This window comes from Aspergillus uvarum (genome assembly GCF_003184745.1).
Source record: "Aspergillus uvarum CBS 121591 unplaced genomic scaffold BO82scaffold_8, whole genome shotgun sequence".
Classification (NCBI taxonomy): Eukaryota; Fungi; Ascomycota; class Eurotiomycetes; order Eurotiales; family Aspergillaceae; genus Aspergillus; species Aspergillus uvarum.
Window position 1 is genome coordinate 103,607 of NW_020291305.1, and position 26,247 is coordinate 129,853.

At 53.7% G+C, this 26,247-nt stretch overlaps 6 protein-coding genes across 6 annotated transcripts; 3 read left to right on the forward strand and 3 right to left on the reverse strand.

Moving 5' to 3' along the window:
* Positions 1–1,281: 1,281 nt before the first annotated feature.
* Positions 1,282–2,986, reverse strand: BO82DRAFT_351342 (alpha/beta fold hydrolase). Its single transcript, XM_025634400.1, has 6 exons — positions 2,756–2,986; positions 2,649–2,688; positions 2,460–2,584; positions 2,184–2,379; positions 1,767–2,076; positions 1,282–1,633 (listed from the first exon to the last, which is right to left on the reverse strand). Exons 1-6 carry the CDS (start codon positions 2,941–2,943, stop codon positions 1,542–1,544), a joined length of 951 nt encoding a protein of 316 aa, XP_025495181.1. The 5' UTR covers positions 2,944–2,986; the 3' UTR covers positions 1,282–1,541.
* A 2,349-nt stretch (positions 2,987–5,335) lies between these two features.
* On the forward strand, positions 5,336–7,448 carry BO82DRAFT_197358 (putative salicylate hydroxylase). Its single transcript, XM_025630567.1, has 6 exons — positions 5,336–5,450; positions 5,563–5,639; positions 5,704–5,761; positions 5,815–6,553; positions 6,631–6,962; positions 7,025–7,448. Exons 2-6 carry the CDS (start codon positions 5,574–5,576, stop codon positions 7,066–7,068), a joined length of 1,239 nt encoding a protein of 412 aa, XP_025495182.1. The 5' UTR covers positions 5,336–5,450; positions 5,563–5,573; the 3' UTR covers positions 7,069–7,448.
* A 74-nt stretch (positions 7,449–7,522) lies between these two features.
* On the reverse strand, positions 7,523–12,106 carry BO82DRAFT_381042 (DUF747-domain-containing protein; the record flags this gene model as incomplete). Its single annotated transcript, XM_025637810.1, has 3 exons — positions 7,523–10,585; positions 11,790–11,806; positions 12,095–12,106. 3 exons carry the CDS (start codon positions 12,104–12,106, stop codon positions 7,645–7,647), a joined length of 2,970 nt encoding a protein of 989 aa, XP_025495183.1. The 3' UTR covers positions 7,523–7,644.
* A 110-nt stretch (positions 12,107–12,216) lies between these two features.
* Positions 12,217–14,317, forward strand: BO82DRAFT_371888 (efflux pump antibiotic resistance protein; the record flags this gene model as incomplete). The annotated part of the gene is made up of 8 exons (XM_025637293.1): positions 12,217–12,481; positions 12,537–12,673; positions 12,733–12,815; positions 12,875–12,972; positions 13,028–13,148; positions 13,203–14,055; positions 14,088–14,193; positions 14,250–14,317. 8 exons carry the CDS (start codon positions 12,217–12,219, stop codon positions 14,315–14,317), a joined length of 1,731 nt encoding a protein of 576 aa, XP_025495184.1.
* Positions 14,318–14,985: 668 nt separating this feature from the next.
* Positions 14,986–17,787, forward strand: BO82DRAFT_328249 (putative alpha-amylase). Its single transcript, XM_025633001.1, has 9 exons — positions 14,986–15,241; positions 15,294–15,332; positions 15,386–15,501; positions 15,555–15,663; positions 15,713–15,941; positions 16,000–16,162; positions 16,222–16,368; positions 16,421–16,661; positions 16,760–17,787. Exons 1-9 carry the CDS (start codon positions 15,074–15,076, stop codon positions 17,480–17,482), a joined length of 1,935 nt encoding a protein of 644 aa, XP_025495185.1. The 5' UTR covers positions 14,986–15,073; the 3' UTR covers positions 17,483–17,787.
* A 4,725-nt stretch (positions 17,788–22,512) lies between these two features.
* Positions 22,513–25,771, reverse strand: BO82DRAFT_389603 (uncharacterized protein; the record flags this gene model as incomplete). Its single annotated transcript, XM_025638462.1, has 1 exon — positions 22,513–25,771. Exon 1 carries the CDS (start codon positions 25,582–25,584, stop codon positions 22,513–22,515), a length of 3,072 nt encoding a protein of 1,023 aa, XP_025495186.1. The 5' UTR covers positions 25,585–25,771.
* Between the last annotated feature and the right edge of the window lie 476 nt (positions 25,772–26,247).

Sequence of the window (26,247 nt, forward strand, 5' to 3'; positions counted from 1 at the left end):
AGATGGGACAGTATCTATGCATCAAGCCCACACCGGCCCTATCACTCCGATCATCATATATCTTGTCTCCAGTACATAATACAAATGAGTCTCAGATATTATTAAAATAAGACCGTATCCTGCTACTAGAGCTATGACCAGAAGAGCTTGTCTATGGTGACCTTACAACCATGCCACCCTCTGCTGTAGAGTAGTAGCTGAGAATTCCGCCCCAAAGAGATGATATACACTACAAAAAAAAAGGCGCATAGCTCAACCATCACCAATCCAGCCCCCTCTTCCCCCCTGCACGTGCCCAGCGCGGTGGGTGGAACCGCCATACGATGCCAAACGAGGCGCTAAAACTGGGATCCGACGGCCCGGCCAAACCTTATCCACCGTGCGTTACACAATCGATCGCGTGGGCCCACTTTGTATGAATGCTGAACTCCTGAGGGGGGTGGGGGGTAGGGGGGGGGGGATATAAGAAGTCTCTCAAGACAATCAACCCCTATCCTGTCATAATAATCAGGTTGTTGCTCAGATCCGTCGGGCACCGCTAGGTTTCCCCGTAGTGTTGATGCGAAACAACTCATCCGCCTCGAGCAGGCAGTAATTCTAATCCCCAGTGGCATGGTAACTTGCTTTGTCTCAGGATGTTTGCGCTGTTGAGGGGCTCTTGAGGCTTGTAGCTGAACTCTGACACCGTTGGCTCAGATTCAGAGCTGAGGGCTCTACTCTAGCTTTGGCATGGTATCTCTGAGCGGGGTCTTGGTATCTTGGACGATAGAGTTATTCTTGGAGCGAACGGGACGAAGTCGCAGTTACGTTGCGGAAGTCCCCAGGCGAGTATTGAAGGAGTATAGATCTTTTGATACATTGTGATGTATGGCTTTCTCTTTCTTTTCTTTTCCCTCTCTTTTCTTTCGAATTTCTTTTGAAGTTCTTGTTCGCGTTATGCGCTAAGTGGCTCATATATCCTTTCAGCTCAGTATCTATGAAGCTGGTCAGCGGACGAAGACTATGTACTGTACTGTATAGCGGACATGGAATCGTGCCCTAGGATACCTGCTATAACATTGTCTCCTACTTTTTTCTCTGTGAAGCTTTATCCGTTGTGGAACGAGATGGTTGGAGCAGGAAGTCTCGTGTAGAACTGCGATTCAGGGTTGAGCGTCGCTTAGGAGAGATCTATCTAAAATGCACAGTGGGACTTGAGCCTATCTCGATGTCGTAGTTTAGGGTTTGAATTGTCTACGGTACTGTAAAGCTGATCAAGTAAAGTACTCTGAGTTTAGTCTTCTGCCATGCCCGCCTTTCCAGGTTTTCTTTCTACCAATACACCATGAAACAACGTTGACAGTTATCCAGCACTGTCGTTCCTTTCCTTTGTATGCATCCATTTGATAGCATGTGACTTCGAGATATTCATATCCCTCGCTCCACGTTCCTACAGCGGAACTCACAATCCTTACGGGGCAGAGTTGATGAACCAGGCAACAATCTGCCAAAAACCAGGGAATATGTCATTAGCTCTGGTGGTTTTGCATTTATGCCTGCTTTCACAGTTCCCAGGCCATTTTTGGCCCTCCGTGTTTCTTGAGTTTCCTGTCGGCTAGATACACCATTGGGTTCCGCAGAAAGTCAACGGCCGCTGTGGGAGGGTCATGAGTCGTCAGCTGTCTGGGTTTCATAATCTATTACAAAACAAAAAAAAAAGAAAATGAACGTGAAAAAAGAAAGAAGCATGAGAACAAAATGAGGCAAAGGTGAAGAGAAAGACTTACCATTTGCAACCAGCTCAGGCTTTTCCAGAGCCATGTGCAGCCCCTCATAGCCCACTTCCTCAATACAGGAGGTAGGGAAGAAAGAGCGGATGGCTTCGGCCCCCTTGCCCTCGGGGATGTAGTAGCTATCACCCGAGCGCAGGAACAACGCCGGCCCGTTAAACCTATTCGCATCGTCCTCTCGGAAAGGAAATTCCCCCATGGCGTCGCGGGCCTCCCACAGAATATTCTGCGGAATCCGCGGCCTTACATATGGGTGATCGTCGTGCTTCTCCAGGTTCCGCATGAGCCAAGGTCTCATTCCTGCATTCTATTTGGGGAGGTTAGATCAGGAACATGTAACAGAAGATAAAAAACTAGATCAAAGAAAGGAAGAACAGTCCCGACGCTTCTAGAGAGCACGGAGAGGTAACTGACCCGGTTCCAATAGTACATAACTCTGCGCGCTTCCCGGAGCTCGGTAATGCGCATTTTGAGGATTTGCCGATAGGCGTGGAGCCATTGTAAGTAAACCGGCGGAAGGGGTTTCCAAACAGGCGAATTGTCAATGGAAACAATATTGGCTACGAGGTTTGAATCGTAGAGGGCTAAAGTCATGGCTGTCTTGGCTCCCCTGATGGCTGATCGTCAGTAATCACATGGTGCAAATGTACCCTGCTTCGAAGTGTGAGGTGAGCCACTGGTGAGGCTTACATCTGATTGCCGACAAGTGATACATTTCCAAGGCCGTTCTCTTTCATGAGTTCTCGGACATCCAGCGCCAGTCTGAGGTAGTCATGCCTCCATTTGGTGCCAGAATCGCCATGGTTGCGAAGGTCCTGTTTCCTCGGGCGTCAATTGCCTGGGCACGAAGCTGAAGAGCTCGGTGTTGTCAGCACTTACCAGGTTATACACATCTCGCTTGAGTTCGGTGGCTAGGATTCTAGGTGGGGCGATTTAGTGAGCATGGCGTAACATATTGACAGAAAAGAGGCCAAAAGCATCCATACTTGCTAATCGGACGGAGTTCTTCTCTACAGCCGAGGAATCCATGAAGAACTATAATGGGGTTCGGTGAGTCACCAAGCTTATCGGGATGTCCCTTGTAGACATCAAAAGCTATCTTTGGTCTCGGGTTTTTGGTGTCGGTACGAATGGACCTCTGGAACGGCATGAATTTCAAACATTGTTGGGACATCACGGATCTTGGCGACGGTGATAAGAGTGAAAACATTGTTGTGAGTGGCAGCCCTTGCCAGGCGACAGCCGCTGAAGTTGGTATTGAGTCTCAAGTATAGTCCATGCGAGCTACCCAGAGCTTCCACTTCTAGAATTAAGATTGGTGAAGCTTATCGACGGATGGATGCTTTACATCTGGTTTGCATCTGGTTTGCATCTTCAGTCTTGACTGCGCTAGACTGTAACTGGCTTAGTGCTTCGGTAGTCATCCTAGCTACTACTATAGATATACATACTACAGTACTGACTAAAGTATGCTGAGGTGAAAGGTATGTGCAGCAGTTCTTGTACAATAGGAGAATTGTTGCCTGGCTTCGAGGTGAACGTTTCAAAAGACAATTAGAGGGCATAGTTTCAGGTTCCTTACAGTTTGCGCCCTGAGAGCCTACGGGGAGAATAACAATTCTATCCTCGCAAGATCCTACTTGTACTTGAGTAAAGTACGCAAGGACCTGCCTAACTCAGTTGCTCAACCTGATGCGAGCGTCTACGTCATCCATGAGTCTTGAGCCTGTAGCAAGGTCGATCCCATACCTGTTGTTCTCGGTTAGCCAGCCTGTCTAATGCCGACATGTCGAACATCGTTCTGAAGCCAGAACGAAATTGGACCAGAGGTCGAATGCGCGGCCTCAACAGGAACCTAATGGATTCACAACGGTTAACCGGCACCGGCACACGAGGTCAAACGAGGATCGAGACCAGAAGCTCTTGCTCATTACTTGCTCCGCAGACTCCCGCCAGTCTTGCTGATCTCGCCTGCAGGGAAGCGACGGCTAGCCCGGACACCGAGTCTTGGATGCTGAAATCACTGACCCAATGCGAGACAATCCGATATCATCGTCAGGTGGCGGATTGTAGGTGCTGACAGAGACTTGATCCTTGGCTGGCTGCTGTAATGAGTCTGATACGCCTGGTCACACTCCTGCTCGTATTGTCTGTTATCTGTGAAACATTTGAGACTGTTATCCAATTGAGTTCTGCATGGTTGGTACGAGCTCCGTGTTTACTGCACACAGAAGGCTGGACGTCGGTGGGGGGAATGTCCCAATCAGTAAGCATTCACAGAGCGCATCAACCTGGATATCGGCTTGTCCTGGATCATGCCTTGCCGAAATGTCAGGATCTGATGCAAATCCAGGCAAGGACTGGGCGCAAATCCTCGAAAGTGGAGGTGGCGCGCCAGATTCGAATTGGTGGAAATTCGCAAACTAAATGAACAGTCGACGGATCTGTGAGCAGATGGTGTCAGTATGGTTGTACGGAAAGATGCGACGTCGGGGTAGGTTTGGAGGTCTGAGGGGATGATCTCCATGGGCAGGTGAGACCGTGACTCGTGAGAGGCGGACTGAATCTGGGGATGGATTGGAATTCATGGGGGCAGAAATCGGCAATTGGAAGGGAAACCTCGCTGCCGGGCCGTTCGGCAATTGCTGGAAAGAGGAAGAGCCGGGGCAGCTGAGTCACCATACTCGCCAGCTCTCATTGGATGCGATTGTCGAGCTCGCCTGTAAAGAAGTGGGCACTAAACCACATTGAGTGTAGCGTGGCCCGGAAAACGGGCGCTGGGGAGATTCGGAGTCTTGTTAATAATTCCTCTCTCTGTGCTGCAACCCCAGACAGAAGCATCATTATTGTATGTATGGAGTATGTATGGAGTATGCATGGAGTATGTCGTTTGCTCCTCATGAACCAGGATGAAGATGCACCTGATACTTGGCCATTCAATTGAAAGCTGATCACGGTTCCACATGTTCCTGTTCCCCCTCATTTCTCCCCTCTCTCGGTGGCTCTTCATGCGGAGGCTTGGAGGCTTGAGATGCCAGAGGATTTACCACCCGGCCCACCCCTTCACCCACCTCTCCCCCCTTAGACTATCTGTGACTCTGACTCTTCGCTCTCCGCCCTCTCCGGTCAAAAATGGGGATGGCCAAATGTTGGTTCATCCCCATTCCGCGGTGAATGGCAGGTTTTTGTCTGGTGGAGTATGCTCGCCTTGGGGGATGTCGCGTCCTGCCGCCAATCCCGGCCTCCCCCCAGCCAGACAGAGCTCTTACAAAATAATCATGTTTGACCCAGCTTCGTATCATCCCGCTCTCGGCCGTGATTCCCCAGTGCGTCGAGATCGGAGGAGGTTCGGATCGATGGTGTTTTTGGAAGGGAGGTGTTTGTGTTTGCCATTGAACGCATTCTTATATCAATCGCAACAGCTCCTCCCCCATTCCTGACTCTCCCCTGTGGCAAACCAATTCGTTGCCCCAGATTTTGTACGGTACCAAATTTGGCTCCTACATCGGATATCGGCGCGTCCAGCCAGCGCAAATTTTTATCAAATTAAATTCTGCCTTCTTTGCCTGTCTTTCTTTCCTTCTTGCTTCCTTTCTTTTGCTATCTTTTGTATCACCATTCTAGACAATCATGGCATTTGCGCAGGCCAGGACTCCCCTTGAGGTGGTCATCGTTGGGTAGGTTATTCATTGCCCGCAGTCATGTTACAGTTGCCACTAACATCATTCTATAGAGCGGGTATGCCAAGATGATTCTTTTGGCAAAAAGATTGCATTGTCGCTGACGGACGCAGGCATTGGCGGCATGGCCGCAGCCCTAACTCTGGGTCTACGAGGACACCAGGTCACAATCCTCGAATCGGCACCTAAGGTATGCCAGTGATGATATAGACCTGGTCATTTTGAGAGTTTGCTCTAACAAGAAGGCAAAATAGCTTATGGAAGTTGGAGCGGGCATCCAAGTCTCTCCTAATATGCTCCGACTGTTTGATCGTAAGCATCAGTTCTCGGGCAGTCTGAGTGCTGGAGCTGACACAGGACTCTAGGCTGGGGTGTCTCCCCCTCCATTCACGCCAAAGATGTTGCACTCGAGCATATCCACGTTCGTCGGTGGCAAGACGGCTCGTTACTAGGCACGATGCCCGTCAACAAGACTTACGGTCAACAGGTGGTCATCCACCGCGCTGATCTCCACAACGCACTCATTGACCAAGCGCTGGCGCTGTCAAATGTGGAACTGCGCGTCAACTCCACGGTCACCGATGTTCAATTCGACCAGGCAGCGGTGACGCTCGCGGACGGCACCGTCGTCAAGGGCGACGTTGTCATTGCCGCGGACGGCATCAAATCCGGCATCCGGGGTCAGCTCCTCAACGACTACTCCTGCAAGGCCATCCCCACGGGTGATGCTGCCTACCGGATCATGCTTCCTCGCAGCGCGCTCGAGAGTGATCCCGAGTTGAAGGCCCTGATGGACGAGCCCCAAGCCACGCGTTGGCTCGGTCCCAATCGCCACATCATCGCGTACCCGGTACGCAACCACGAACTCTACAATGTCGTGCTGCTGCACCCTGATAACCACGGCGTCGAAGAGTCCTGGACGACAAAGGGCTCCAAGCAGGCCATGATCGACAACTACCGGGGCTGGGACAGTCGCGTGACGAAGCTCATCGACCTGGTGCCCGACGACGAGGTTCTCGAGTGGAAGCTTTGCCTTCACGCGCCCTTGAAGACCTGGATCCGGGGCAACGTCGCTTTGATCGGCGATGCCTGCCATCCTATGCTGTACGCCATGGCCCCAAAATATCCCACACTTTCCCCCTTTCCCCAAACCCCCCCAAACCACTAACTCCTAGATACAGACCGTACGTCGCCCAAGGCGCTGCCCAAGCCGTCGAAGACGCCGCCGCCCTGGGCATTCTCCTCTCGACCATCCCCTCGCGCGCCGCCATCCCCACCGCGCTGCAAGCCTACGAGCGATCGCGCAAACCCCGCGCCGAGAGCGTCCAGCAGTCCGGCTCCGAGAACCGCATCACCCTGCACTTCCCCGACGGGCCCGACCAACTCGCCCGCGACGAACAGTTCCGGTCCTCGCTGACCAGCGGCTCCAACCCCGATCGCTGGTCCGATCGGGAAACCCAGAAAACGCTCTGGGGCTGGGACGCCGAGAAAGCCGCCCTGGCCGTGTGGAACGGTAAGCCCGCCGCCCGCAAACAAACCTCTCTCTTCTCACGGACACTAACACCTCATACCTAGAAATGCACGGCGATGCCGTCTCAGAAGTCCGGCACCATCTCTAATTCCCCTAAATTTTTCATCGATTTCCCTCATCTTCTCTCAGAATGATGGGAAAATGCTTCTTCAACCACGGATGATACCTAATGTCTTCAACGGCCTTAACTTTTAATGATTCAACCTCGTTTTTCTTCATGGATGTTTGGATTCCTTTTTTCCAGCGGATTCTCAGCGACTTCAACTCAACTTGATTTGTCGTATACCCCCTTTTCTTTCCTTCTTGTCTTGCTTATCTGGGTTTTGTGGGCTGGTCTAAAGAAGTGTTTGTGTGGCTCGGCTCTGGGCTGGATCTCTGTACTGTATATAGATTATAGACTTGCTGTGCTTCGTGGCCTATGCTGTTGCAGTGAACCTGTGCATCTTTATGACGTATTTGCCAAGTGATTGCCCGGTGCGGTGTATCAGACATTTCCAAAAATGAGTGATCAAATGGCGGTGCCATTGTACTAAGCTGTTGCTCTCAAGACGAACAGCGTATATAATAATCTATCAGGACTATACCTAAATTTAACGCAGCTAATCACAGCGGATGGCGGCTAAAAACATACACAACAATGCCGATACCGACTCGTCGACAACCCTCACCAGATCCGCTTGGCGACCATCTCATACCGCTGCACGTGATCCAGATGCAGCTCCTCCTTGCCACCAGCCTTCGAGTCCTTCTCCTCCTTCGCTTTGAGTCTGCGCAGACCATCCGGGTCATCAGCGTAGATCCACCGCCGGTGATCGTCGTTCACCTCGACGACGCCCCATCCGCCGACTCGGCGGCTTCCCTCGACAGCGAATTCGCGGGGGCGGGACTGTGCTACTGCTGCTGCTGCTGGCGCCGCAGCCGGGGCAGTGGTGCCAGGGGGAGGGGCGGGATCGTTTGTGGTTGTGGTTGCGGGCCCTGATCCGCCGGCGGTGGAGAGGGATGAGGCTGAGACGGCGGCGAGGTGAGTTTGTTGTTCTGCCTCGCGCAATTTCATGGCCTTGTACCGGGAGCGGGCGAGCGCGAGGAGGAGCATGCCGAGCAGTAACTTGAGGATCAGGAGGACGACGTAGCCGGTCAGGATGAGGACGATGGTGAAGATGTAGACGGATGAGGCTGGGGTGGGCATGGTGTTGGCGAGCATCTGGCGGAACCAGGCCCCGGCGTAGGCGGTCGAGGTGGGGATGAAATTCTGGAAGGTGAGCGGGGGAGGGGAGGGCATGGGCGCGGGGACGTATTGGCTGTGGATGGCTGTGAGGGACGTGGCTTCGACCGCGGTGGACGAGGCGGGCTGCTGGGGGAGCAAGGCGGCGATGAACATCTGGTAGGTCTGGACGCTGACGCGGAAGAAGAGGCAGGAGAGTGGGATCACGGGCAGTCCGAGCCGGCGCATGAGGTTTTGGTCCGCGAACGCATTCGTGTAGTAGTCCTTGGCCAGGATGTCCAGGAAGCGACCGTAGATGGCCGGACGGGTGTTGTTGAACTTGTTGATGTACGCGTGCTTGAGCCAGTCGACTAGCATCTCTGAGCCCAAGACGACGAGGAAGGGTCCTAGGACTTGCGCCAGCGTCGGGAGGTAGGAATTGGCTTGGCTGAAGGAGGCAATGATGGATGACGGGACGATCGTGAAGGCCTGCGGGAGAATCGAGGATGCAGTTCGTGGCGGGGTTGATAGCGGCGTGCTGTTGGTGCTGGTTGAAGTAAAGCTAGAGCCCAGTCCACTGAAAATATTGAATGCCCCGGTTTCCACAATGTTGCGCGACGCGATGATCGTCAGCATGAGCCAGAGTTGGAAGCGTTCCACCACGTCCGCGCAGGTGAGCTGAAAGAGGTTCTCCTTTTCGAATTTCTTGAAGACCGTGGATTTGATCTCGACAAATTGATTGGAGAGCAACAGGGTGATTAGCGCATTGGAGTAAGAGTTCACCGCGACGTTCAGCGTCATCACCTGATAGAACAGTGCGGTCGAATGAATGACTGTGTAGGCTAACGCCAGCAAGAAGAGCCCAAACGGCCGGAAGACCTTGCTGCGGCCGTCGGGTCGCCGCTCCAGCGCTTCACGCGAGAATAGGCACTCAAGCACGTCCTGACCAATAGCGCCAAACAGTCTATCGCTGACTTCTAGCACATTGTAGATCACGTACAACTTGATGGCTGCCTGTCCCCGAATCCAGTGATACATCCGGCTCGCATCGAAGCGCATCAGAACGCAGCAGGTAGCGATCATGAGCAAGCCCTTGAGGATGTCGGCCTTATCGTCGGGCATGAGGGCTGACGGGATACTCTTCTGCCGGCGATGCTGTGCTCGGTGTCCATGAGATCGGTGCTTTTTCCGAGATTCAGTTGCCTTAGCGCGGGGATCTCGTTCCCCGGATGCTGTTTCGCCTTTGTGTGAGCGTCCCACGTGCGGTGGCTCGTCGGTAGATGCGGTCCTGTTGCGCCTGTGCCATACCCGACCCACGCCTTTGATCACAAAACCAGACACGTACCGAAACTCCATACCCAAGTTCAGAATCCATGACTCAACAAGTATGTACAAAGCCTTCAGAAACCGGAGCGGAAGAATGGTAAAAGAATGCAACCACGCATCTAGACATGCCAATATACCGAACCAAAGTACCTGCTCTACCGCCGGCGGCAGCATCAGGAAGTTCATGAGTCTTTCAAGCTTGACTCGAGAAGATTCGTAAGGGAAGTCAGTCATTGCAGAGCGGTGAATGTACAGCGGTGATGGCCGACCCGATGCCAGCTCTAACTGGAGGTAAGTCGGAACGGATAGAGGCGGCAGAGGAATATTCGGGGGCATCGGTGAAGGCAAGGCCTGTTCTTTCATCTGTGGAGATGGTTCAAGGTGTTTCGAATCTGATTCCCGAGCGATCGAAAGGCGATCTTGTTTTGTGCGAGACGCCCATGTCTGGGCCAGCCGGTCATTCGTCGCCGGCAAGGTCTGTCGGCGGGAGCTAGGTGTTGACACGGCCCGTGAGTTTGGTGGTCGATTTCGCGAAGAGGATGACGCAGGTGTTCTCCCAGTCGAGAGGGTCGAGGTGTCGATGGAAAGATCCTTGGGCAGACGGAGTCTAGGTAGAGTATCGGATGGAAATTTAGTTTCATCCAGAGACGGCAGGCTTGTGGGCTCTGGCGTTTCAAGCTGCGTAGCTGCTGCATGCGTTCCATCTGATACTGCCCGTCGTCCGCGTTCTGATTGCTCCGGTGGCGCTGCACGATACGGGATAGACTGGGGTGAGGATGTGAGTTCCTGCATCTTGGCGGGAGACAATTTCAGCACCCGGTCTGGGTCCTTGTCGTGGTTCCTGGAAGGCGATGTGTCTCGCGACCACTCGGTGAGCGTTGATTGCACCGCGGAGCCTTCGAAGACATCCACTAGGGATGTTCTCGAAGTTGTGCGACGGCCTGGGGTCTGAGGGGGCTCCTCCGAGTGCTCAAATACCATCCCTAGCACCTGATCCGACGCCAGCGCGAACTGACCGCTTTTCCGGTGGATGCAGGGGGTGTGTTGGCTGGGTAGACCGTTGAGATCGTGTTCAGAGCTGTCACCGACTCTATCTGGCAGCAAGTTGGCCTTAGAATTAATCCGGTTGGCGTAAGTTGCTGTAGCGTCCGGCGCCGGCGTTTGTCCGCATTGCGCATCGGCGCCCACCACGGGCCGTCCGTCATTCTCCCCGGGTTGATTCACACCACTTGAGGCTGTTTGTCGCTTTGTTTCTGGTGAATTTGGACCTTGGAGTCCAGCGACTAATGGATTATCGGCTTCTGGGCTTTGTGGTGTTACTGGTGTCCTTTCGTGCTGAGACGAGCCTGCCGCCTCGCCGTTGACGGATTCCCGCCCTCGTCCGATGTGACTTTCATGCATGCCGTCTATATTGACTACCGTCGTGAAGATCTTGAAAGAGCCGCGAGATCTGCGTCGTCTTCTGTGCGGCGCATTGAGGAAACCAGGGTCGCAATCGAGGAGGCAAGGACACTATGTCAGCGGTAGCGCTCCGTGCGCGATGCAATCCGTCAACCGTGCTTTAAGGAGGGATCAACTTCATTTCGGGGTCAGATCGTCCAGTGCAACGTCGCTGATTCAGCGGAAAAGGCAGGCCAGGGATTGCGACCGTTGATAATGGGATAAAGCGAGTCAGGGTCTTTGCTGAATGAAAGAACAAGCCAAAGGGAGAGCAAAAGCCCGGGGATAATCATGAGGCGGTCAACAAAGCGGTGGAGTGGGCCTGCTGTCATTGTAGCTCATGACTAAACAAAGTCTTACTTCCCCACAATTTTGGTCTTAAGTCTGAGTATCGTTCTCTTCTGCATACCACTCACGTTTTCTGGTGTTCCTTCCGGTTGATTGATTTGAAAATGAAGATATATCCAGTTATATGCTTAACTTGACTTCTTGAAATGTCATGGCCCCTGAGCTCAACATATTTGTTGCGCTATACTGTCATTGTCCTAAGTCCGCACCTCCTATACTACGGATCTAAAATAAATAACCACCAATAATTCGACTCCCAAGACGCCGTGCCATTATGCTGCCTCAGCAAGCGAACAAAATCATGCGCACCCCTTGAATTAAGAGAACCACAAGCGACACAATATGATTAGATGTGAAAGACCCGCTTACCTCAGCTTCTATAGTAAATAGCCGAGGGGGCGTCTCCTGAGTGTGTCCCTGAGCAGGAGCTGAAAAGCGACGCTAGTCACCTCGCCATCGACGGCAAGCATGGCGTGCTCCTCCACCACAATCACCTTCTCTCACCCCGGTTCTGCCCTGTCATTTGCAGCCATCAACCATGAGAAGGCTTTGGCCACGAGCTCCTCCGATCCAGGGTGTGGCCATGTGGGTACCAATCTAGTGAAGTTGGTTTTTCTCCCCCGATGGTGTCATCGGCTCTTCCGGATGGTTACTGATGGCCAGCCAATACTGTCGTGCAATGGTCATGAAGGCCTGGACATCTTGCGATAAGCGAACTTTTTATCACGTAGCTCCGCATGTCATTTAATGAAGGCGCGCTCGAAATGATTCCGTCGGGTTGGGAAGATTATTATTCTACGCGAGCAGTCATCTCCCCTTCTCCCTCACCCTCGCCCTTGAAGCAGCTCGAGGCAAGGACTTGCTCCACTGTCAACCTGAGACTCTCCTCGTACGAGCACGACTTGGTTAGTTCTGGCAAAAATGACGATTGCGTCGGCCAGCTCAGAGACGTTGAGGGCGGATAGAAATGTGGATGAGACGACCCCTCTGAACCCTGCAGCTTCGGATACAAACGTCACGAATGTATCGGATTACCAAACTGTCTCCAAGGGGCCAACAAGTGATGTCCAAAGCAGCCATGACACGGACGAAGAACGTCCGCTAGTCAGTCCAGCAGAGCCCTCGGAGAACAACAAAGTGCAGGCGTTGGCTAGCGTCAAGACAATTATTGCTGTATTACTCCTGGGTATGAATGAATGACTGACTTGATCATGATTTCGACCAATGCTAACCTATAGCAGGCGAATTCATCTCCAATGCAGACACTACTCTCGTAATGGCTACGACAGGAAAGATCTCGTCTGAATTCGATCGTTTGCGCGATGCCAGCTGGCTGGCCACGGCTTTCACGCTCGGTCTCTGCGCAGCACAACCCATGGTAAGCTAAAATGGTATCTCTACGGCCCAAATGATGCACTGACAGTTGTGGCCTGCTAGTATGGCAAACTGAGCGATATCTATGGCCGCAAGCCGCTGCTGCTCTGGGCATACTTTTTCTTCGGCCTCGGATGTATAATTAGGTGAGTTACATCCCTTGCAACCACGTTTAGGAGAATCGTTCTAACTCAAGGCATTTAAGTGGCATCGGCTCGAGCATGTTGACCGTGATTCTGGGGCGTGCCATCAGTGGCCTGGGCGGTGCTGGAACAATGGCGATGGGTGTGATTATCATTACAGGTGGGATGGACAACCTTAGGGTCAGCCTTGATCACGGTTGCTAAACGCCTCGCAGATATTGTTCCACGGCGAGATGTTGCTCATTGGCGTGCGTATGTCAACATCGCCATGACTCTGGGTCGAAGCGCAGGAGGTCCGATTGGTGGATGGTTAGCAGATACCGTTGGTTGGCGATGGTGAGCATTGAAGTCTACCGCTTGACGCCGTTCCACAGCCTAACTGTTTGACAGGTCATTCCTTCTTCAGGGCCCGCTCACTGTGTTGGCTGCCTTGCTCGTCGTTTGGAAGCTCAAGCTTACAACCCCCACCACAAACAAGGATATTCGCAGGGTCGACTTCCTCGGGACATCTCTCCTCGCCGTTGGCATTATCACTACAACCCTCATTCTCGATCAAGCTGGAAAGGCCTTTGCTTGGGTCTCTCTTACCACTGCTTATCTTGGCACCGCTAGCGTGGCTGCATTCGTTTCATTTATCGTTGTCGAGTTATACGTGGCTCCAGAGCCAATCTTCGACCTGCGGATCTTGCGCCGCACCAACGTGCTTCCCAGTTACCTCATCGGAGCTCTGCAAATTACCGCGCAGGTTGGTATGATGTTCTCAGTTCCCTTATACTTCCAGGTCACATCTCGCGCCTCAGCCACAGTCGCGGGCGGGCATCTTGTTCCCGCAGTGATTGGCAATACGCTGGGCGGCTTGATCGCCGGTGCCTCCATTCGACGAACAGGCCAGTTCAAGGTCTTCTTGATTGTGGCTGGGCTGGTTGCGTCGGTCACTTACCTCCTGCTTTTCCTCCGGTGGAATGGCAACACGGGCTTCTGGGAATCACTGTATATCATTCCGGGCGGGATGGGAACTGGCTTCGCGTCGGCTGCGGCCTTCGTCAGTATGACCACCTTCCTGGTGCCTCAGGAGATTGCCATGGCCACTGGAGGCTACTTTCTGCTGTTCAACTTCGCGATGACTGCTGGTGTGACTGTCACGAACAGTGTTCTGGGAACCGTCTTCAAGCACCAGCTGGAGCAAAATCTAACAGGGCCCGGAGCAAAGAAGGTAATTGAGCCCATGTGCATCCTACTCTGTGTGCTTTCACATATGCTGATTCATGACTGCAGATGATCGAACGGGCTCTGTCTGATACGGATTATATCAATGGGCTCAGTGGACATGTTCATGACATTGTGGCCCGCGGGTACGTTACGGGACTCAAATACACATACTGTAAGTTGCCTTGACGGAACAATATCTGTCTTACATACTTACCGTGTCTCTTCTAGTGTTTGCTCTATCTCTTTCGCTGCTCGGGTCGCTGGTGGGCTGGACAGTCCGAAAGCATCAACTGTAAAAAGACACCCTCACATGGACAAGTAGGAAAACGTTGAGACCGGTCTTCAATGTATTAGAATGAATGAATGAGAAATCTGTTAGAGGTAACTAAGTGAAAGCGGTAGACACCACCGGTAAAGTGATCCATGCCAACCAAGACTCGCAATCGAGGGAGAAAATCCCTCAGAGCCAAAAGAAGCGTCGGAGTTGAATGTGGGGTGATTTGATGTAAGGTTGTTAGTGCTTTTCTGAGGGATGTTCAATCAATTAGGCTTCTTCAACCGTGCCGAGGCTTGGGCCCCTTCATTTCGCTTCCTCCGCACCCCATGCCTCCAATTCGCTCAACACCCCCGGCCATCAGTCTTCTGCAGACAAGGCAATGTCCATCGGGACAGTGGCGGGCGTTCTGCAGCCAATCTCTTCATATTTCGCACCTGCATGATCGGACATAAGGCCACTTTCTGAATGTGATCCATTGGCTAATTCGTGCTTCGGCTGCAGAACCCCTGCTCAATCGGAGTCTGAGCCAATCAACTCACTCATATAAGACCGTTCCTGGCAGCCAACGATGCAAGACAACAGCAGATCATAGCCGCGAGAGAGAAAAGACGGGAACTGCAGAAAATCATCCGGTCATCCGTCCGTCGAGCAATTGAGGACAAGGCCCCAGCTGCTTTGGGCCACTAGAAATGACATATAAGATGGAATTGCCGAAGACCCCAGTGCCGTGGCCGACCACCAGCCCCTGAATCTCCATTCGCCCTCATCTGCAAAGATGAGGTTTTCGGCGCTTCAGACGCTTGTATCTCTGCCTCTCTTTGGTAATCTCGTTCGCGGCCTGTCTGCAGCGGAATGGCGCACTCAATCTATCTATTTTCTCCTGACGGATCGGTTTGGCCGGACTGATAATTCGACAACGGCGACATGTAACACAGGGGATCAGGTATGTCTGGGTCGTATGGCTACCACCACGAGCAATTCCCTGACCTGGCTAGATTTATTGTGGTGGAACATGGCAGGGCATCATCAACCACGTAAGCCCTCCCGCAACGCGAAGGTTCGATCTGAGTCTAATCCGCTTGCGCAGCTGGATTATATCCAAGGCATGGGCTTCACAGCCATCTGGATCTCGCCCGTCACCGAGCAGCTGTCCGCGAACACTGCGGATGGCGAGTCCTACCATGGATACTGGCAGCAGAAGATGTGAGGCACTCTATGGCCCATGACTTCGATACCATAGTTGACTGAGAGGGCAGCTATTCGTTGAACTCCAACTTTGGTACTGCAGATGATTTGAAAGCTCTGTCTGCTGCCTTGCATGAGCGGGACATGTATCTCATGGTCGACGTCGTGCCAAATCATATGGTAGGATTGTCTCGTCCAATTTCGGGCACCCAGCTGACCGGAAATCCAGGGCTATGCTGGCTCAGGAGATAGCGTGGACTACAGCATCTTTGATGCCTTTGACTCCTCGTCGTACTTTCATTCGTACTGCCTCATCACCGACTGGAATGATATCGACCAGGTCCGGACCTGCTGGGAAGGCGATACGATCGTCTCTCTGCCTGATCTGTACACGACGCAGTCGGCCGTCAGGACGATCTGGTACGATTGGATTGAGCAACTCGTCGCCAACTACTCAAGTACAACCTCCATGTCACTTGGCTTTATAGGGACTCTCTGCTGACCCCAACCGCACAGTTGACGGTCTTCGCATCGACAGTGCTCTTGAAGTCGAACCAGACTTCTTCACGGGATACGTCAGCGCGGCAGGCGTGTACAGCGTTGGGGAGATCTTCAACGGCGACCCTGCCACTGCCTGTCCGTATCAGGGATACCTAGACGGCCTCCTGAACTACCCGATGTGAGTTCCAGTCTGCAGTGCAATCCACAATAAAGCAGGCACTAAACACCCAAAACCAGCTATTTCCAACTCCTCTACGCCTTCGAGTCCAGCAGCGGCAGCATCAGCGACCTGTACAACATGATCAACTCAGTTGCCAGCGACTGCTCCGATCCCACACTGCTTGGCAACTTCATCGAGAACCACGACAACGCCCGCTTTGCCTAGTGAGCCCAACATCGAACTTCTCCATGTTCTACCCACTAACCAAGCAAACAGCTACACAAGCGACTACTCGCAAGCCAAGAACGTGCTCTCATTCCTCTTCCTCTCTGACGGGATCCCCATCGTCTACGCCGGCGAAGAACAGCACTACTCCGGCTCCGGGGTGCCCTACAACCGCGAAGCGACCTGGCTCTCGGGCTACTCGACGACGGCGGAGCTATACAAGTGGATCGCGACGACCAACGCCATCCGCAAGCTGGCCATCTCGCTAGACAGCAACTACATCACCTACAAGGTACGTATCGCACAGTACACCCAGTACCCCTGTCCCTCTTGCTTACCGCCCCTCGCCAAAACTACCACCCAGCCAGCCACTAACCCCTGACCCCGCAGAACAACCCCTTCTACACGGACAGCAACACCCTGGCCATGCGCAAAGGCAGCGACAACCTCCAGGTAATCACCATCCTCTCCAACCGCGGCAGCACCAGCAGCAGCTACACCCTCACCCTAACGGGCACCGGCTACGCCGCCGGCACCACGCTGATCGAAGCCTACACCTGCACGACCCTCACCGTCTCCTCCAGCGGCAGCATCGCCGTCCCCATGGCCTCCGGGCTCCCGCGCGTCTACCTCCCAGCCTCGTCGATCAGCAAAAGCAATCTCTGCGGTAGCTCTTCCACCTCCACAACCACCGCGACAACCACAACAACCCTCAGAACCACAACCACCACGTCCACCAAAACAAGCACAACAACAACAACAACAACCTGCGCAGCAACAACATCCCTCCCCCTCACCTTCATCGAACTCGTAACCACCACCTACGGCGAAGAGATCTACCTGACGGGCTCCATCGCCGCGCTGGGCAACTGGGCCACGACGGCCGGCACGGGCGGACGGGTCGCGCTCAGCGCGGCGAACTACTCCGCCGCGTATCCGGCGTGGTCGGCCACCGTGTCGGTGCCCGTGGGGACCAGCTTCGAGTATAAGTTCTTTAAGGTCGGGAGCGATGGGAGCACGATTACCTGGGAGAGTGATCCCAACCGGTCGTATGCGGTGACGGCGACGGCGTGTGCGGGGGCTACGGCGACGGTTGTGGATAGTTGGCGGTAGGGTTGGTAGGTTGGTAGTTTTGGGGAGAAGCTTTTCGAGAGGAAGGTTGGGGGGGGGTGTGGGAATTGGTTCCGGGTTATGGCTGGATGAAGTGGGATAGATGTCAGAGTTGCGGTGGTTTGGGGATTGTTTGGTCCTGTACTGCTGGAGAATATTCTATGTTGGGGTCGTGCAGGGGCAGAGTTGAGCTCTTGAGTATTATCCCGCTTTTCAATGGATTTTACTTGCGTACATACATGGTTTATACTGTTCTTTGACTTCTATAGTTCTTTCTAGGAGAGAGAGCAAGAATAAGGGTATTGGATTGGATTTTGCAGGTTCAAGAGATAAAGTATGTAGAGCTTCACATCTCAAGCTCAAGTGGGGAATTTTCAATTGGGTACTCAAGGGTAGGGTAGTAAAGGTATAACTATCATCAAACACGTAAATTCACCGAGTAGACTCGCCAGGAGACCGGTCTACCGTGTGGTTCGTAGATGGTATCTCGAAGAAGGCAAGGCAGGCGATTATGTAGTTGAACTGTGCAGTTCGGAGAAGGGAATGAGGTGGGTTGAAGAATGAAGGAACGGGGTATTCGGTATCTCTGGGATGGGAGATGTGGAATGAAAAGGCATCATAGAAGAAGATCACTAGAGCTAGAAGTGGTGTTGGTTGGGACGGTATGGCTGTGTCGAAGGGGAGTATGCCCGTTCGGCTGGTTGGGGGGGTTGAGTTGATGGAGGGTTTGGGGTGGAGGAATAAGCGTGCGCGGCGGGCGGGGGTCGTGTCATCGGAGCATAGGCTTCTGCTGGAGAGGACATGGCATGTGTGGTGGTAGGAGTGAACATCTGGGCTGTCGAATGTGTTGTCACCGGAGAATACGCCTCAGCGGAAGAAGACACAGCGTGGGTGACTGGAGAAAAGGCTACATAGCCGTGCTCCGGGGGTACAGTCGTCTCCGGCATGCCGTTCTCTGGTTGGGAGTGATTGTGGTGGAAATCGTGGTGTTGGCGCTCGTGCTCGTTTTCGGATACGGCGGCATGCGATTCCTCGAATGGATTGAAGGCCGTGTAGCCTTCATGGCTCGTGGAGCTGATCGGGGATGTGGCTCCCATGGCTGTATTGTGTGCTGCGTCGACGGGCGGTTGTCCAGCGTAGTAGTTATAGATGTGTTCGTGACCTTGATCGTGCTGGTGTTCAAGACCGTATGGTTCATCTTCTGGCGGGTGTCTATTGTCAGAATCTTGATGCAAGTCTGTGGCCGATGGGTTGAAGGCAATATAATCGTTCGCGTTATGCGAGGCTTCGTACGAGCCAGCCGGGGAGGCTCTGTCCATGTGATCAACAGCATGAGGCTCAGCGTGGTGCTCAGCGTGGTGTTCAGCGTGGTGCTCAGCGTGGTGTTCAGCGTGGTGTTCAGCGTGGTGTTCAGCGTGGTGTTCAGCGTGGTGTTCAGCGTGGTGTTCAGCGTGATGGTCGAAGTGCTCGTCATAGCTGTGGCGTTCGTCCAAAGGCGAAGTAATGTTGGCAGACGGATTGAACGCGACATAGCCAGCAGCTTGGTCATGTGTCAATTGGTGTGTATCAACCGTGTTGCTACTCAATGCCAGGTGATCTTCATGCTGGCCATAACCACCGTTGTATCCATCCTGTCCGGAAGCGCCATCGCCAGCAAGCGGCATTGGAGAGCTCCGGTCGGCCGGGCTGAACGCAGTATAAGTGTTCGCAGTCCCTGCCCCAACCGGAGACGCCGTTCTTGTCTCCCAGCTTCCCGCCGGAACAGTAGGCGGAGGAGATCTCGCATTGCCAGGACCAGCTGGTGTGAATGACCGTCCAGGATACTCATGACCATGCATAGGATATGGGGTGCCACTCAGCTGATTTTGGGGAGCGAATGGCTGATTTGGCATTTCCTCGACAGGGGAACGAATTGCGCCGGGTGTCAATGCTCGTGCGTTTGGTCCAGTTGCCGGGCTGTAAGAACGGAAAGGAGTGCTTGACTGTGGATAATAGGCCTCTTGGTTTGCGAAGGGATTGTACCCAACGCCAGAGTCCTGCTGCTGGGTCGCATACGGCATGTGACCCTCATCATGCACGGCAGAAGGCGGTGCCGGCGTGTAGTTTGATCGAGACATTGGTGTCTGAATACGTGGCATAGGTGGTGCAGGTGACGCTCGATCCATTCCCCTATATCCCGGAGCAGAAGGCAGGGGAGTGAAATTCTGACGCGACATGGGAGTGTGAGACCGAGGCATCGGTGGGGCTTGTTGCTGAGGACCGGGCGTACGAGTTGACCGCATAGGGGTCTGGCTGCGCGGATCGATTGGCTCTTCATACCCCTGAGCCGGGGGCGCCTGGTTGAAGTTCTGGCGTGGTCTCGGAGTCTGGGAAAGCGGCATTGGAGCAGGCCCTTGATGAGGAAGAGGCGGCACGGGAGGCGCCGGGGTTCCATGTCGATCAAGAGGGCTGTATGCAGAGACGGCAGTACTACCGGACATAGAAGCAGCATCTGAAAAGGAAGACTGAGTCACTGTGCGACTAAGGGCGGGGGCCTTATCATCGAATGTGGACAGGTCAGGAAGAGTTGGTTTGCGGTCTGGGGCAGCTGTGCCGGGGCGAGACGAGTATGCTGGCAACGTAGTTTGCGTGGTGCTCCGCGAGATGGTCGTGACTATCGGCGTCTTATCATCATCGTGCATCCCAACTGTCGGCAAAGTGGGCTTCCTATCGATACCCATGTTGGGTTGGGTGGGCTTCCGATCCTGGAGGGCCACGCCTTTGGCCAGTGCCTTGTTGACCTTCTTCCGGACGATCTGCGTCAACCGTGAATTGATCTTGCGCTTGCAGTACCTCTTCAACGATCCATCCTCCGTGGGTATGTGGTGCCAGAGGAACAGCAAGTAGAGCACAACAGCCAGCAGAAGCTTGAGCATTGACAAGACCCAAATGACCAGAGTGAAGATCATGCCGACCAGGACAATGGCCTGCCGAGTGTTGTCTTCTGCCAGGACCTTGATGTTGTGAAACAGCTGAGACGCAGTAGATCCGTCCGTACCATCGGTATTGCTGCCACCCGGGAGCAAGTCCATCTGCATGACCGAGTAGAGAGTGATCGCATTGACAACCTGTCGCGGGCCATCGGCGAAGATTGTACTCATCCACGCTACAGCAAGGTCAGTCCCATCATCATCATCATCATGAACCAAACCACAAGACAAAGGCACTCACATTCGAAAGAGAAGTAAGCAAAGAGCGCCACGTACTCCGCGCCCTTTCGACTCTTCGTCAACTCCGCGAAAACCAAGAAGCGCCTCCACCCACGACCATTCTGGCCCATGCGGATACTCTGGATGCGCACCGCGAGCGAATCCAGATAGCTGTGCGCGATGCTCCCGGAGCGCATCGCGCGGATGGCGCGCAACCAGCGGTAGATCAGCAGAGCGAACGAGACGATGATGCAGACGGCGAAGATCCAGCGCGAGATCTTGAACGGGATCGCAGGCTCAATGGAGCCCGCCCATCGCGAGAACGCCAGCAGATTGACGGCGGTAAAGGTGTCCACGCCGTAGACAGCCACCGAGACCAACAGAAACACGTAGATCAGAAAGTACGAGAATCCAGACCAGCAGGATTCGGACTTGAAATCGCTCAGGTTGATATAATCCCATTGTTCCTCCAAGGCCACGGGCCCTTTCTCGCGATCGCCCGAACAGAACATTATAAACGATGAGCACGACGGAAAGTCGACCTATTTGCTGATAAAAAAATAAAAAAAAAAAGAGAGAGAGAGAATGTGTCGTGTGAATTTGGACTTTCGTCGGACCAGCCGGGGAAAGTCAATCACACGTCGCAGGCGTAGGCGACGTAAGAACGATTGGAGAGATTTCTAGTCGGGGTCGGTCTCGACAATGGTTTTGTATGCGCCGAGGCAGTTCAAAAGAGCGACGGAGACGGGGGGACGGAGATGGCGGCAAGTCGCGTCAACAGCGCATAGCCGCTGGACAGTGGGTGGATGTGTTAATCGACATGGACGAATCGTACCTGAGCCATCGAAAGCCCGTCTGCGATATGAGGATAGCGCTGAAACGACAACGTGCGGTGGCGGCGGCAGCAGCAGCAAGCAGCTGTCAGCGTAGCGTTAATGGTGCCAAGATAGGGGAAAAGAGGGTTGGGCGCGTGCGATTGATGTGGTTCCTCACCACATACAAGCTGCAAGAGATCGATGAAGGACAGCGAGAGAGAGGGAGAAAAAAAATTAGATACCAGACAGCAGGAAACAGAGAAACGGAGGAATCACTAGCTCTGCCCAAGCGCAATATCCACATCTACCACCCTAGCGAGAGACACTCGGGGGTCGGGGAACAGGAATCGCATGAGTAGGTGTACCTAGAAAGAATGTGGAGAATTGGCCGTCAGGAATGGAGGAAACCAGGCTGAAAGAAGGTGGCCGGCAGAAAAGATGAAACATGGGGAGGGCGCTTGCCATGCACTATCCAATCTATTGAGCATTGGTCCCTTGGGTCAGCCCAGTTGCTGATGGAGCTGATGGGGTGGTAGAAGCCCCTGATTGCGCTACGATTGCACTAGTTATCGCGTGCAGGAAGATTGAACGGGCACCGTTATCGCTTGCTGCGATCAGCACGGTCCCCCTTGCACGTTGCAACTGGTTCGTCTCCCTGCTTGGCGGTTTCAGAATAACAGTGTTCACTCACAATTCAATTGTTCAATTTAGTATCTTCCTTGTTACTTCATACATGAACACACTGTACTGTACAATATGGTGGTAGATCGGGGGGTGAGGGATAGACAGCATGAAGCATGAAGCATGACAGTGTCATCGATCGGCTTAGGCTGCCTGCCCCTGAACTCAACAATGCCAATCGACGAGAAGAATGCGATGCTTGACCGAGTCACCAGAAAGGCTGGGCTGATCCTAGAAGAACCAGCGTCATCAATGCCACAAGTCAACCAACCAGCCAGATACATGTCCAACAATTTCGACCCGCCAAACTTGCGCCTCCCTTCATTCAACAACCGTCACAACTACCCGCTCAATCAACGTCACATGGGTCGGAGGCAAGTCCGGCTATCCTGCGTCTGGGACGCTGGGTCGTCGCATTCGAGATGCCAATGCGCAGCTTGCGGAGTTCCTCTTCCAGCTCGCGGTTCTCCTTGGACCAGCGGATCTGATCCTCCGTGCGTGCTCTCCTCTCCCGGTCGTACATCGATTTGATCATCGAGAAGTCGGCACGGAGCTTCTCCTCGACCTTCCCCGCGGGACTGGCCACCTTCGCCTTCTCGAGCTTCTCCTTGAACTCGTTGATCGTTGTCTGTTGCTCGGAAACCTTGACCTGGCACTGCTGGAGGGCCGTCGCGACAGATCCCACGTTCGCGGTCGGTCGCTTGAGAATCGTCTGCTCGTCGCGGGCTTTCTCCTCCCATTGGGCCAAGCGGACCTCGAGAACCTTGTTGACTCGTTCCGCGGTGTCGGCCCGTTCCTGGCCACGCTGGGCGTCCCTCATCGCCAATCCGACCTGAATCTGGAGGGTTCGGTTCTCCTCGGTGACCTCGGCGAGCTCCTTCTCCTTCATGAACGCCTGGGTTCGCGCCTGCTCAGCCTGGGCGCGCGCTTCCGCCAAAGACATGTTGCCGGCCACATCGCCTTCCTGCATGCTCTGTTGCGCGTTGACTTGGCTGAATTGCGCTTCTGCCAACTGTCTATGAGCTTCGTCGAGGTCGAACTCTAACTTGGCCACCATGATTTGTCCTTCGATTTCAATCGCGTTATTCTCCTCTTGAAGCGCATTGTTTCTCGCAATGGCGGCGGCAAGCTCCTGCTGCATGGTTTCCAGCAACTGGCTCTGATGCGGGTTGGCTTCGTGTGAGACCCGGAAAGCCTCATACTCTGCGATGATCTGCTGGTTCTGAGCTAAAAGCTCCAGCTTCTCCGTAAGAAGCTCCTGACGTTGGGTTTCACTCTCACGACCGTGCTCCTCTGCAGTGGCCAGGTGCTTCTCAACGTCAACAAGCTTGTCAGCACAGGCCTGTAGTTCATCGGTGCGTGTCTGGAGTGCATTCTTGAGTGACTGCAGTTCCTGTTCCTGCTCCTGGTTGAGATGCTGCTGGCCTATAATCGCAGCTTGCTGGCTGTCTCCGTCTGCGGCAAGCAGACGTGATTCAACGGAAAGACACCTTTCAGTCCAGATGTCAAGTTCGTCGGTTCGGCTCTGAAGTTCATCCTTCAGTGACTTAAGCTTCTGATTTTGGGCAACGCGCTCGGCTTCATTCTGTTGGCTATGCTTTCGAGCCGCGGCCAGTCGTTTTTCTGCGGCTGCGAGCTTATCCGTCCGGATCTGAAGCTCAATCTTCAGTGACTGGATTTCCTGGCTCTGGGCAAGGTTCTGTTCACGCTCGGGCTTGGCCTGTCGAAAATGCTTTTGAGCAGCGGCCAGTCGCTTCTTTGCATTTGCAAGCTCATCGGTGCGGGTCTGAAATTCGCTCTTTAGAGACTGGAATTCCTGTGTATGGATATGCGTCTGTTCGCGCTGGGCTTTACCCTGTTGGCTATGCTCTTTAGCTTTGGCTAGTTGCTTCTCTGCATTCGCAAGTTCATCGGTGCGGGCTTGAAGTTCATTCTTCAACTGATCATGTTCCATTTCGCCCTGCTGACTCTTCCTCTCCACGGTAGCCAGCCGCTCTTCCGCAGCTGCAAGCTCATCGGTACGGGTCTGAAGCTCACTCTTCAACGACGAAAGTCCCTGGGTCAACAGCTTCTCACATTCAATCTCTACACAACGGCCACGCTCCTCCGCAGCGGACACGAGAGTCTCAGCCTCAGCGAGCTTGTCGGTGAGGGTCGTCAATGCGTCGGTGCGAGTCTGGGGCTCATCCCTGACCGTCTGAAGCTCCTTCTTACTTCTAGCGTTGACCTTCTTCTTCACGCCAGCCAGCTGCTTTTCCAGCTGCACGATACGGTCTTTCAGGAATTGCTCTCGTGCCGCGTCCACTTCATCCACGACCACGAACTGGGCCTCCGCTCTGGCCATGGTGAGGTTATTCTCCAGCTGGACGACCTTCTTCCTCAACTCGTCGATGATTCCCGCGTGTGCATTTTTCGCCTGGCGGAGCGCGCTCTCGACCCTGCGGGAGGCGAGGTCGGTCTGGCGACGAACCGTCTCTTCCAGCCGCTGCTTCTCCGCCTGGAACTCAGCGTCCTTCGTATCCATGCACCGCTGCAGTTGATCATTCGCACTCTCGAGAGATTTGGACAGATTCCAAAGATACGTCTCGCATTCAGTGGGTTGGGGCTCGCCGCCCACCACTGCCGGCACCATCCCCCGGCGTAGAGCGGCCACTTTGTTGCACAGGGTGTAAAAGAGCCACAGCCCTATAACAAGGGTTGGGATCAAGACAGTCATGAAAGCCAGAAGGCGGAGGTGACGGACGTCGCTGTCCACAGGCGGCACCAGCCACTGCGCGCGGTCTTTGAGCGTTTCGTACAGCTCCAGGCCCGTCTCCACGCCAGAACAGCGGTAGCTTGCCAGCCACTGCTCTCTGCCCCAGCGATCCGGTAACCCACAGCGCGCGGTGGCGGCAAGACAGTCTTCGTACCGGCCCCGCCCGATGGGACTGAAGCCCGCGGTCATGCCAGCCCAGTAATGGTGGCCTGGTATCAGAGCAGAAATGTACATCCACTTGGACAAGATCGCCAGAGCCCAGAGGCGACATACGCCACTCAGCGGGCGGTTGGACGGAAAGAACCAAAGGACTCCAACCAAGGTAAGTTGAATCAGGCTAGATTTGAGGATTGCATCCCGGGCGTTCGCGGAACACAGACGATAGAAGCTCTGGCGAGACTCCTGAGTGGAAAGCTGCTGGAGCACCCAGTGGATGCTCTGTAGCAAGCAGCAGATGGGCGAAATGATGAATCGTTGGGCCCCGGTCAGGGTCAAGGGAGCCAAGTCCGGCAGGAGAATCACGATAAACGTGATAAGAATTATGGCTTGGAAGAGTAAGGTGCCCCCGTTGGTCAGGTCGAGGTATGTCAGCACGTCGAGGCCGGAGGCGTGCTCGGGATTGGTGACCTGCCCGTAGAAGAAGATCTGTTCTGCGGCGTTCGACATCTTGTTGATGAGGTCGAAATTGACGCTCAGAGGTCCTTGAGTGGGATACTTTATGAAGCGATGGGTATGGAACGATGAGACGATTGGTTTTAGAGGTCTGTGGTATGGGCAGTGGGCACTGCTCGCTTCTTGAGTAGGGAGTAGTAACGATGGAAAGCTTACAGGTAGGAAGAAGTAGAATGACGAGAGATAGGTCGCGATCCTTTGGAAGCTTAGAGGGTTCTGTTCCTCTGTGAAGTTGTCACAACACGCGTCTGTCTGGCCGTCGAAGCTTTTCTCGGTGTCGGTGTCACCAGAGCAAGCCTCTTCAGGCCTCCAGACATACGTCTGAGACTTTCAAGCGTGTTTTGCAGGAGGAGAAGAAGTCTTGTCTTTCAGCTCTTGGAAGAATGTGCAATGTAAGAAAGATGGTAAGTTTGGGAAAGAGATCGGTGGTTTGAAGGAGAGAGAGATGTAGAGGGAAGATGGTGAGAGGTGAGGCGAAGAAGGAGAGAGATGTGGGAGAAAGGAAGATAAATGTTGTGGAGTGATAGAAGAAGTTATTTGTAGAGGTGAAGGAAAAAGTGAGGGTCAGTTGCTACGGAGAGTGAGGGAGTATCAGGTGAATATCAAACTCATGTTGTCGTGGGGAGAAGCAAGTATCATCGCCCATAGTAACATGAT

Bases quoted from the DNA above. Each gene is read 5' to 3' on its own strand.
- BO82DRAFT_351342 (XM_025634400.1), bottom strand. From the start codon at position 2,943: ATGTCCCAACAATGTTTGAAATTCATGCCGTTCCAGAGGTCCATTCGT. The intron at 2,380-2,459 runs GTAAGCCTCACC...ATCAGCCATCAG, and splicing joins TCACTTGTCGGCAATCAGAT to GGGAGCCAAGACAGCCATGA. The intron at 1,634-1,766 runs GTAAGTCTTTCT...ACCCTCCCACAG, and splicing joins GCCTGAGCTGGTTGCAAATG to CGGCCGTTGACTTTCTGCGG.
- BO82DRAFT_328249 (XM_025633001.1), top strand. From the start codon at position 15,074: ATGAGGTTTTCGGCGCTTCAGACGCTTGTATCTCTGCCTCTCTTTGGT. The intron at 15,242-15,293 runs GTATGTCTGGGT...TGACCTGGCTAG, and splicing joins CATGTAACACAGGGGATCAG to ATTTATTGTGGTGGAACATG. The intron at 16,163-16,221 runs GTGAGTTCCAGT...ACCCAAAACCAG, and splicing joins GGCCTCCTGAACTACCCGAT to CTATTTCCAACTCCTCTACG.
- BO82DRAFT_197358 (XM_025630567.1), top strand. From the start codon at position 5,574: ATGGCCGCAGCCCTAACTCTGGGTCTACGAGGACACCAGGTCACAATC. The intron at 6,554-6,630 runs GTACGCCATGGC...TCCTAGATACAG, and splicing joins GATGCCTGCCATCCTATGCT to ACCGTACGTCGCCCAAGGCG. The intron at 6,963-7,024 runs GTAAGCCCGCCG...CCTCATACCTAG, and splicing joins CGCCCTGGCCGTGTGGAACG to AAATGCACGGCGATGCCGTC.